The following is a 13,157-nucleotide window of genomic DNA, read 5'->3' as shown; positions in this document are numbered from 1 at the left end:
GGGCTTCTTTCTGGGATTTTTTGGGATCTTTAATAGTTTTTTTGAGTTTTATAGTGGGATTTGGTTTTTTTTCTTAGGAGTTTTCGGGTTTTGGTGGGATTTCAATAGGACTTTTGGGGTTTTTTTGGTGATATTTCGTTTTTTCCCTGGGATTTTCGGGGGGTTTTTTTTGCGAGATTTTGATTTTTTTTTTTTTTTTTTTTTCTGTGATTTGCGTTTTTTGCGGCATTTCATGGGACAGTGACACGTGACAATGACACGTGACCCCGACACGGCCACGTGACCCGCGCCCCGCGCTTGGCGCCCCCTGGCGGATCCTCCCCCCCCCCGCCCCTCTCCCGCCTCAAATCTCGCGAGAACTCGCGCGGCGCGGCCTGGCTGAGGCGGGAGCGCCGCTCTGCCGCCATTGCTGCCTCCCTCCGGCCTCTGCCGCTCCCACCGGCACCGGAACCGCCACCGCCACCGGAACCGCCACCGGAACCGGCTCCGGCACAGGGCCCGGCCCGCGGCGCCGCGGCGCCGCCATGGAGGCGACCGCGGCCAAGCGGAAGGAGCCGCGCAAGGCGCTGCGGGTTAAAGTTATCTCCATGGGCAACGCCGAGGTGGGCAAGGTGAGGCGCTGCTATTGGCCCGCGGGCGGTGAGAGGCAGGCGGGATGACCAATTAGAAACGCGGGAGGGCGGGCGCGGTGCGCTGATTGGCGCGACGCAAGCAATCCGCAGCCGGCATCTCGTTGTTGTTGTTACGGTTGATTGACAAGTGGGTGGGCGGTGCTTTGTGTGAACGCACGGTTCTGATTGGTTGATAGCGAAGGGGGCGGGGCTCGGCGGCGTTATGGGGCGGGGGCGGCGTTCCCAAAAGTTGGGATTTTTGGGATTTTTGGGATTTGGCGGGAATTTGGCGTTTTCCCGCGGCGCAGAGCTGCATCATCAAGCGGTACTGCGAGAAGAGGTTCGTGCCCAAGTACCTGGCCACCATCGGCATCGACTACGGCGTCACCAAGTGAGAAGAATGGGAATAACGGGAATGGTGGGAATAATGGGAATAATGGGAATGATGGGGGTAATGGGAATAATGGAGACACTGGAAATTATGGGAATAATGGGAGTAATGGGATAATTGGGATAATTGGGATAATGGGAATGGGGATAATGGGATATTTGGAATAAGAGGAATAATGGGATAATGGGAATGGTGGGAATAATGGGGATAATGGGAATGGTGGGAATAATGGGAGTAATGGGAATATTGAGATTTGGATTGGGAATAATGGAAATGCGATTGGGATGGGATGGGAAAAATGGGAATATTGGGGATAATGGGAACACTGGGAATGGGGACACTGGGAATAATGGGAGTGGTGGGAATAATGTGGATAATGGGATAATGGGAATAACAGGAATGGGAATACCGGGAATGGGATTGGAAATACTGGGAATGGGAATGATGGGAATGATGGGAATGATGGGAATGATGGGATTGGGGATAATTGGGGTAATGGGAATAAAGGGAATGGTGGGAATTATGGGGATAATTGGGATTGTGGGGATCATGGGTTAATGGGAGTAAGGGGGATAATGGGAATAATGGGATAATGGTGGGAGTAATGGGATAATGGGAATGGTGGGAATAGCTGGGACAATGGGAACACTGGGAATGGTGGGAATAGATGGGATAATGGGCGTGATGGGGATAATGGGAATAATGGGAACTGGGTTGGAAATAATGGGATTGGGATGAGGTGGGGACAATTGGGATAATGGAAGAATGGGAATAATGGGGATAGTGGGAATAGTGGGAATAATGGGAATAATGGGATAACGGGGTTATGGGAATAGTGGGAATGATGGGAATAATGGGAATGGGGATAATGGGAATAATGGGGATAGTGGGAATAATGGGGATAACTGGGATAACAGGAATAATGGGGATAGCGGGAATAATGGGGTTAATGGGAACAGTGGGATAATGGGAATAGTGGGAATGATGGGAGTAATGGGTTAATGGGGATACTGGGATAGTGGGAATAGTGGGAATAATGGGGATAACAGGAATAATGGGGATAATGGGAATGATGGGAATAGTGGGAATAATGGGATAATTGGAATGGGATTGGGAATAATGGGATTGGGATTGGGATGAGGTGGGGGCAATAGGGATAATGGAAAAAAAGAGGGCAATGGGAATGATGGGAATAGTGGGAATGGGATTGGGAATAATGGGAATGATTATGGGATGGGATGGGAAAAATGGGAATGATGGGATAATGGGGATAATGGGAATAATGGGATAATGGTAATGGGGATAATGGGGTAATTGGAAAAATGGGAATAATGGGGATAATGGGAATGGTGGGAATAGGTGGGATAATGGGCGTGATGGGGATAATGGGAATAATGGGAACTGGGTTGGAAATAATGGGATTGGGATTGGGATGAGGTGGGGACAATTGGGATTATGGAAGAATGGGAATAATGGGGATAGTGGGAATAGTGGGAATAATGGGATAACGGGGTTATGGGAATAGTGGGAATAATGGGAATAATGGGAATGGGGATAATGGGAATAATGGGGATAGTGGGAATAATGGGGATAACTGGGATAACAGGAATAATGGGGATAGCGGGAATGATGGGGTTAATGGGAACAGTGGGATAATGGGAATAGTGGGAATGATGGGAGTAATGGGTTAATGGGGATACTGGGATAATGGGAATAGTGGGAATAATGGGGATAACAGGAATAATGGGGATAATGGGAATGATGGGAATAATGAGATAATTGGAATGGGATTGGGAATAATGGGATTGGGATTGGGATGAGGTGGGGGCAATTGGGATAATGGAAAAAAAGAGGGCAATGGGAATGATGGGAATAGTGGGAATGGGATTGGGAATAATGGGAATGATTATGGGATGGGATGGGATGGGATGGGATGGGATGGGATGGGATGGGAAGGGAAAAATGGGAATGATGGGATAATGGGGATAATGGGAATGATGGGATAATGGGGATAATGGTAATGGGGATAATGGGATAATTGGAAAAATGGGGATAATGGGAATAGTGGGAATAGTGGGGATGATGGGAGTAATGGGGATGATGGGAGTAATGGGATAACGGGGTTATGGGAATAATGGGGATAATGGCAATAGTGGGAATGATGGGAATAATGGGAATGGGGATAACGGGGATAGTGGGAATAATGGGGTTAATGGGAACAGTGGGATAATGGGAATAGTGGGAATGGTGGGAGTAATGGGGATAATGGGGATACTGGGATAATGGGCATAGTGGGAATAATGGGATAATTGGAATGGGATTGGGAATAATGGGATTGGGATTGGGATGAGGTGGGGGCAATTGGGATAATGGAAAAAATGAGGGCAATGGGAATGATGGGAATAATGGGAATGGGATTGGGAATAATGGGAATGATTATGGGATGGGATGGGATGGGAAAAATGGGAATGATGGGATAATGGGGATAATGGTAATGGGGATAATGGGATAATTGGAAAAATGGGGATAATGGGAATAGTGGGAATAGTGGGGATGATGGGAGTAATGGGATAACGGGGTTATGGGAATAATGGGGATAATGGCAATAGTGGGTATGATGGGAATAATGGGAATGGGGATAACGGGGATAGTGGGAATAATGGGGTTAATGGGAACAGTGGGATAATGGGAATAGTGGGAATGGTGGGAGTAATGGGTTAATGGGGATACTGGGATAATGGGGATAGTGGGAATAATGGGATAATTGGAATGGGATTGGGAATAATGGGATTGGGATTGGGATGAGGTGGGGGCAATTGGGATAATGGAAAAAATGAGGGCAATGGGAATGATGGGAATAGTGGGAATGGGATTGGGAATAATGGGAATGATTATGGGATGGGATGGGAAAAATGGGAATGAGGGGATAATGGGGATAATGGGAATGATGGGAATAATGGGATAATGGTAATGGGGATAATGGGATAATTGGAAAAATGGGAATAATGGGGATAATGGGAATGGTGGGAATAGGTGGGATAATGGGCGTGATGGGGGTAATGGGAATAATGGGAACTGGGTTGGAAATAATGGGATTGGGATTGGGATGAGGTGGGGACAATTGGGATAATGGAAGAATGGGAATAATGGGGATAGTGGGAGTAATGGGATAATGGGGTTATGGGAATAGTGGGAATGATGGGAATAATGGGAATGGGGATAATGGGAATAATGGGGATAGTGGGAATAATGGGGATAACTGGGATAACAGGAATAATGGGGATAGCGGGAATGATGGGGTTAATGGGAACAGTGGGATAATGGGAATAGTGGGAATGATGGGAGTAATGGGTTAATGGGGATACTGGGATAATGGGAATAGTGGGAATAATGGGGATAACTGGGATAATGGGGATAATGGGAATGATGGGAATAATGAGATAATTGGAATGGGATTGGGAATAATGGGATTGGGATTGGGATGAGGTGGGGGCAATTGGGATAATGGAAAAAATGAGGGCAATGGGAATGATGGGAATAGTGGGAATGGGATTGGGAATAATGGGAATGATTATGGGATGGGATGGGATGGGATGGGATGGGATGGGATGGGATGGGATGGGAAAAATGGGAATGATGGGATAATGGGGATAATGGGAATGATGGGATAATGGGGATAATGGTAATGGGGATAATGGGATAATTGGAAAAATGGGGATAATGGGGATAATGGGAATAGTGGGAATAGTGGGGATGATGGGAGTAATGGGGATGATGGGAGTAATGGGATAACGGGGTTATGGGAATAATGGGGATAATGGCAATAGTGGGTATGATGGGAATAATGGGGTTAATGGGAACAGTGGGATAATGGGAATAGTGGGAATGGTGGGAGTAATGGGTTAATGGGGATACTGGGATAATGGGGATAGTGGGAATAATGGGATAATTGGAATGGGATTGGGAATAATGGGATTGGGATTGGGATGAGGTGGGGGCAATTGGGATAATGGAAAAAATGAGGGCAATGGGAATGATGGGAATAGTGGGAATGGGATTGGGAATAATGGGAATGATTATGGGATGGGATGGGAAAAATGGGAATGAGGGGATAATGGGGATAATGGGAATGATGGGAATAATGGGATAATGGTAATGGGGATAATGGGATAATTGGAAAAATGGGAATAATGGGGATAATGGGAATGGTGGGAATAGGTGGGATAATGGGCGTGATGGGGGTAATGGGAATAATGGGAACTGGGTTGGAAATAATGGGATTGGGATTGGGATGAGGTGGGGACAATTGGGATAATGGAAGAATGGGAATAATGGGGATAGTGGGAGTAATGGGATAATGGGGTTATGGGAATAGTGGGAATGATGGGAATAATGGGAATGGGGATAATGGGAATAATGGGGATAGTGGGAATAATGGGGATAACTGGGATAACAGGAATAATGGGGATAGCGGGAATGATGGGGTTAATGGGAACAGTGGGATAATGGGAATAGTGGGAATGATGGGAGTAATGGGTTAATGGGGATACTGGGATAATGGGAATAGTGGGAATAATGGGGATAACTGGGATAATGGGGATAATGGGAATGATGGGAATAATGAGATAATTGGAATGGGATTGGGAATAATGGGATTGGGATTGGGATGAGGTGGGGGCAATTGGGATAATGGAAAAAATGAGGGCAATGGGAATGATGGGAATAGTGGGAATGGGATTGGGAATAATGGGAATGATTATGGGATGGGATGGGATGGGATGGGATGGGATGGGATGGGATGGGAAAAATGGGAATGATGGGATAATGGGGATAATGGGAATGATGGGATAATGGGGATAATGGTAATGGGGATAATGGGATAATTGGAAAAATGGGGATAATGGGGATAATGGGAATAGTGGGAATAGTGGGGATGATGGGAGTAATGGGGATGATGGGAGTAATGGGATAACGGGGTTATGGGAATAATGGGGATAATGGCAATAGTGGGTATGATGGGAATAATGGGGTTAATGGGAACAGTGGGATAATGGGAATAGTGGGAATGGTGGGAGTAATGGGTTAATGGGGATACTGGGATAATGGGGATAGTGGGAATAATGAGATAATTGGAATGGGATTGGGAATAATGGGATTGGGATTGGGATGAGGTGGGGGCAATTGGGATAATGGAAAAAATGAGGGCAATGGGAATGATGGGAATAGTGGGACTGGGATTGGGAATAATGGGAATGAATATGGGATGGGATGGGAAAAATGGGAATGATGGGATAATGGGGATAATGGGAATAATGGGATAATGGGATAATTGGGAAAATGGGGATAATGGGAATAGGATGGGAATAATGGGGATAATGGGATAATGGGAACAGTGGGGATTATGGGAATGGGGATAAGGGGAATAATGGGAATGGTGGGAATAGATGGGATAATGGGAATGATAGGGATAATGGGAATAATGGGAACTGGGTTGGAAATAATGGGATTGGGATTGGGATGAGGTGGGGACAATTGGGATTATGGAAAAATGGGAATAATGGGGATAGTGGGAATAGTGGGGATGATGGGAGTAATGGAATAATGGGATAACGGGGTTATGGGAATAGTGGGAATGATGGGAATAATGGGAATGGGGATAATGGGAATAATGGGGATAGTGGGAATAATGGGGATAACTGGGATAACAGGAATAATGGGGATAGCGGGAATGATGGGGTTAATGGGAACAGTGGGATAATGGGAATAGTGGGAATGATGGGAGTAATGGGTTAATGGGGATACTGGGATAATGGGAATAGTGGGAATAATGGGGATAACTGGGATAACAGGAATAATGGGGATAATGGGAATGATGGGAATAGTGGGAATAATGGGATAATTGGAATGGGATTGGGAATAGTGGGATTGGGATTGGGATGAGGTGGGGGCAATTGGGATAATGGAAAAAATGAGGGCAATGGGAATGATGGGAATAATGGGAATGGGATTGGGAATAATGGGAATGAATATGGGATGGGAAAAATGGGAATGATGGGATAATGGGGATAATGGGAATAATGGGATAATGGGATAATTGGGAAAATGGGGATAATGGGAATAGGATGGGAATAATGGGGATAATGGGATAATGGGAACAGTGGGGATTATTGGAATGGGGATAAGGGGAATAATGGGAATGGTGGGAATAGATGGGATAATGGGAATGATAGGGATAATGGGAATAATGGGAACTGGGTTGGAAATAATGGGATTGGGATTGGGATGAGGTGGGGACAATTGGGATTATGGAAAAATGGGAATAATGGGGATAGTGGGAATAGTGGGGATGATGGGAGTAATGGAATAATGGGATAACGGGGTTATGGGAATAGTGGGAATGATGGGAATAATGGGAATGGGGATAATGGGAATAATGGGGATAACTGGGATAACAGGAATAATGGGGATAGCGGGAATAATGGGGATAACTGGGATAACAGGAATAATGGGGATAGTGGGAATGATGGGGTTAATGGGAACAGTGGGATAATGGGAATAGTGGGAATGATGGGAGTAATGGGTTAATGGGGATACTGGGATAATGGGGACAGGGGAATAATGGGGATAACTGGGATAACAGGAATAATGGGGATAATGGGAATGATGGGAATAGTGGGAATAATGGGATAATTGGAATGGGATTGGGAATAATGGGATTGGGATTGGAATGAGGTGGGGGCAATTGGGATAATGGAAAAAATGAGGGCAATGGGAATGATGGGAATAGTGGGAATGGGATTGGGAATAATGGGAATGATTATGGGATGGGATGGGAAAAATGGGAATGAGGGGATAATGGGGATAATGGGAATGATGGGAATAATGGGATAATGGTAATGGGGATAATGGGATAATTGGAAAAATGGGAATAATGGGGATAATGGGAATGGTGGGAATAGGTGGGATAATGGGCGTGATGGGGGTAATGGGAATAATGGGAACTGGGTTGGAAATAATGGGATTGGGATTGGGATGAGGTGGGGACAATTGGGATAATGGAAGAATGGGAATAATGGGGATAGTGGGAGTAATGGGATAATGGGGTTATGGGAATAGTGGGAATGATGGGAATAATGGGAATGGGGATAATGGGAATAATGGGGATAGTGGGAATAATGGGGATAACTGGGATAACAGGAATAATGGGGATAGCGGGAATGATGGGGTTAATGGGAACAGTGGGATAATGGGAATAGTGGGAATGATGGGAGTAATGGGTTAATGGGGATACTGGGATAATGGGAATAGTGGGAATAATGGGGATAACAGGAATAATGGGGATAATGGGAATGATGGGAATAATGAGATAATTGGAATGGGATTGGGAATAATGGGATTGGGATTGGGATGAGGTGGGGGCAATTGGGATAATGGAAATAAAGAGGGCAATGGGAATGATGGGAATAGTGGGAATGGGATTGGGAATAATGGGAATGATTATGGGATGGGATGGGATGGGATGGGATGGGATGGGATGGGATGGGATGGGATGGGAAGGGAAAAATGGGAATGATGGGATAATGGGGATAATGGGAATGATGGGATAATGGGGATAATGGTAATGGGGATAATGGGATAATTGGAAAAATGGGGATAATGGGAATAGTGGGAATAGTGGGGATGATGGGAGTAATGGGGATGATGGGAGTAATGGGATAACGGGGTTATGGGAATAATGGGGATAATGGCAATAGTGGGAATGATGGGAATAATGGGAATGGGGATAACGGGGATAGTGGGAATAATGGGGTTAATGGGAACAGTGGGATAATGGGAATAGTGGGAATGGTGGGAGTAATGGGGATAATGGGGATACTGGGATAATGGGGATAGTGGGAATAATGGGATAATTGGAATGGGATTGGGAATAATGGGATTGGGATTGGGATGAGGTGGGGGCAATTGGGATAATGGAAATAAAGAGGGCAATGGGAATGATGGGAATAGTGGGAATGGGATTGGGAATAATGGGAATGATTATGGGATGGGATGGGATGGGATGGGATGGGATGGGATGGGATGGGAAGGGAAAAATGGGAATGATGGGATAATGGGGATAATGGGAATGATGGGATAATGGGGATAATGGTAATGGGGATAATGGGATAATTGGAAAAATGGGGATAATGGGAATAGTGGGAATAGTGGGGATGATGGGAGTAATGGGGATGATGGGAGTAATGGGATAACGGGGTTATGGGAATAATGGGGATAATGGCAATAGTGGGAATGATGGGAATAATGGGAATGGGGATAACGGGGATAGTGGGAATAATGGGGTTAATGGGAACAGTGGGATAATGGGAATAGTGGGAATGGTGGGAGTAATGGGGATAATGGGGATACTGGGATAATGGGGATAGTGGGAATAATGGGATAATTGGAATGGGATTGGGAATAATGGGATTGGGATTGGGATGAGGTGGGGGCAATTGGGATAATGGAAATAAAGAGGGCAATGGGAATGATGGGAATAGTGGGAATGGGATTGGGAATAATGGGAATGATTATGGGATGGGATGGGATGGGATGGGATGGGATGGGATGGGATGGGAAGGGAAAAATGGGAATGATGGGATAATGGGGATAATGGGAATGATGGGATAATGGGGATAATGGTAATGGGGATAATGGGATAATTGGAAAAATGGGGATAATGGGGATAATGGGAATAGTGGGAATAGTGGGGATGATGGGAGTAATGGGGATGATGGGAGTAATGGGATAACGGGGTTATGGGAATAATGGGGATAATGGCAATAGTGGGAATGATGGGAATAATGGGAATGGGGATAACGGGGATAGTGGGAATAATGGGGTTAATGGGAACAGTGGGATAATGGGAATAGTGGGAATGGTGGGAGTAATGGGTTAATGGGGATACTGGGATAATGGGCATAGTGGGAATAATGGGATAATTGGAATGGGATTGGGAATAATGGGATTGGGATTGGGATGAGGTGGGGGCAATTGGGATAATGGAAAAAATGAGGGCAATGGGAATGATGGGAATAATGGGAATGGGATTGGGAATAATGGGAATGATTATGGGATGGGATGGGATGGGAAAAATGGGAATGATGGGATAATGGGGATAATGGTAATGGGGATAATGGGATAATTGGAAAAATGGGGATAATGGGAATAGTGGGAATAGTGGGGATGATGGGAGTAATGGGATAACGGGGTTATGGGAATAATGGGGATAATGGCAATAGTGGGTATGATGGGAATAATGGGAATGGGGATAACGGGGATAGTGGGAATAATGGGGTTAATGGGAACAGTGGGATAATGGGAATAGTGGGAATGGTGGGAGTAATGGGTTAATGGGGATACTGGGATAATGGGGATAGTGGGAATGATGGGATAATTGGAATGGGATTGGGAATAATGGGATTGGGATTGGGATGAGGTGGGGGCAATTGGGATAATGGAAAAAATGAGGGCAATGGGAATGATGGGAATAGTGGGAATGGGATTGGGAATAATGGGAATGATTATGGGATGGGATGGGAAAAATGGGAATGATGGGATAATGGGGATAATGGTAATGGGGATAATGGGATAATTGGGAAAATGGGGATAATGGGAATAGGATGGGAATAATGGGGATAATGGGATAATGGGAACAGTGGGGATTATGGGAATGGGGATAAGGGGAATAATGGGAATGGTGGGAATAGATGGGATAATGGGCATGATAGGGATAATGGGAATAATGGGAACTGGGTTGGAAATAATGGGATTGGGATTGGGATGAGGTGGGGACAATTGGGATTATGGAAAAATGGGAATAATGGGGATAGTGGGAATAGTGGGGATGATGGGAGTAATGGAATAATGGGATAACGGGGTTATGGGAATAGTGGGAATGATGGGAATAATGGGAATGGGGATAATGGGAATAATGGGGATAACTGGGATAACAGGAATAATGGGGATAGCGGGAATAATGGGGATAACTGGGATAACAGGAATAATGGGGATAGTGGGAATGATGGGGTTAATGGGAACAGTGGGATAATGGGAATAGTGGGAATGATGGGAGTAATGGGTTAATGGGGATAGTGGGAATAATGGGGATAACAGGAATAATGGGGATAATGGGGATAATGGGAATGATGGGAATAGTGGGAATGATGGGATAATTGGAATGATATTGGGAATGATGGGATTGGGATTGGGATGAGGTGGGGGCAATTGGGATAATGGAAAAAATGAGGGTAATGGGAATGATGGGAATAATGGGAATGGGATTGGGAATAATGGGAATGATTATGGGATGGGATGGGAAAAATGGGAATGATGGGATAATGGGGATAATGGGAATAATGGGATAATGGGGATAATGGGATAATTGGAAAAATGGGAATAATGGGGATAATGGGAATAGGATGGGAATAATGGGGATAATGGGATAATGGGAATAGTGGGGATTATGGGAATGGGGATAAGGGGAATAATGGGAATGGTGGGAATAGTTGGGATAATGGGAATGATGGGAGTGGGATTGGAAATAATGGGATTGGGATTGGGATAATGGAAAAAATGGGAATAATGGGATTGGGATTGGAAATAATGGGAATGGGGATAATGGGAATGGTGGGGAAAATGGGGATAATGGGAATGGGATTGGGAATAATGGGATTGGGATGGGAATGATGGAACGGTGGGGATGGTGGGAACGGGAATGGTAGGAGTGGTGGGAGTGATGGGAATGGTGGAGATAATGGGAATGGTAATAAAAGGAATAATGGGAATGGTGGGGATAAAGGGGACAACAGGAATAATGGGAATGATGGTGAGAGGGGATAATGGGAATAACGGGAATAGTGGGAATGATGGGAATGATGAGGAAAATGGTAATGGGAATGATGGGAATGGGAATGGTGGGAATAATGGCAATGGGGTTGGGATTGGGGTGGGAATAGCGGAAATTATAGGGTTAATGGGGATGGTGGGAATGGTGGGGATGATGGGAGTAAAGGGGATGATGGGAATGGTGGGGATGATGGGAGTGGGGATAATGGGAATGGAATTGGGATGGGAATAATGGGAGTAATGAGAGTAATGGGAATGGGAGCTGTCCCTGGAGGTTGGAGCTGGATGGGGTTGGGGTTTCTCCCAGGGAATGGGGATGGGATTGGCGGGTCAATGGGATGGGATTAATGGGATAATGGGATTGGATTTATGGAATAATAATGGGATGATGGGGTGGGATAATGGGGTAATTGTGTAAGGGGATGGGATAATGAGATGATGAGACAATGGGATGACAGGAGAATGGGATGGGGTTCACAGGATAATGGGAGTAATGGAACAGCAGGGTGATGGGAAAAGGGAATAATGGGATTTATGGGATAATGGGATTTATGGGATTATGGGATCCTGCGATTTATGGGATAACGGAGTAATGGGATGGAATGGGGTGGGATAATGGGGTGATGAAATTATGGGATGGGATAACAGGATAACGGGATGGGTGGGATAATGGGATTGTGGGGTAATGGGATGGGATAACAGGATAACGGGATGGGTGGGATAATGGGATTGTGGGATGATGGGATGGGATAACAGGATAACGGGATGGGTGGGATAACGGGATGGGATGGATAGGATAACAGGATAATGGGATGATGGGATGGGATGGATGGGATAATGGGATTGTGGGATGATGGGATGGGATAACAGGATAACGGGATGGGTGGGATAACGGGATGGGTGGGATAACGGGATGGGTGGGATAATGGGATTGTGGGATGATGAGATGGGATAACAGGATAACGGGATGGGTGGGATAATGGGATGGAATGGATGGGATAATGGGATTGTGGGATGATGGGATGGGATAACAGGATAACAGGATGGGTGGGATAATGGGATGGGATGGATGGGATAACAGGATAATGGGATGATGGGATGGGATGGATGGGATAATGGGATTGTGGGATGATGGGATGGGATAACAGGATAACGGGATGGGTGGGATAATGGGATTGTGGGATGATGGGATGGGATGGATGGGATAATGGGATTGTGGGATGATGGGATGGGATAACAGGATAACGGGATGGGTGGGATAATGGGATTGT

General features: G+C 45.6%; 1 protein-coding gene across 1 annotated transcript in view; it reads left to right on the top strand.

The window, feature by feature from the left end:
- Positions 1–508: 508 nt before the first annotated feature.
- The window catches only part of DNAJC27 (DnaJ heat shock protein family (Hsp40) member C27), a 35,049-nt gene continuing 22,400 nt past the window's right edge, over positions 509–13,157 (top strand). Inside the window, exons 1-2 of the mRNA XM_058801986.1 lie at positions 509–611; positions 920–1,002. Of these exons, the coding sequence (XP_058657969.1) occupies positions 525–611; positions 920–1,002 (170 nt within the window). The 5' untranslated portion in view covers positions 509–524. The remainder of the gene's footprint in view (positions 612–919; positions 1,003–13,157) is intronic.

Source organism: Ammospiza caudacuta, chromosome 3 (assembly GCF_027887145.1).
Source record: "Ammospiza caudacuta isolate bAmmCau1 chromosome 3, bAmmCau1.pri, whole genome shotgun sequence".
NCBI classification, from domain to species: Eukaryota; Metazoa; Chordata; class Aves; order Passeriformes; family Passerellidae; genus Ammospiza; species Ammospiza caudacuta.
This window is presented reverse-complemented; position numbering and strand designations above follow the sequence as displayed.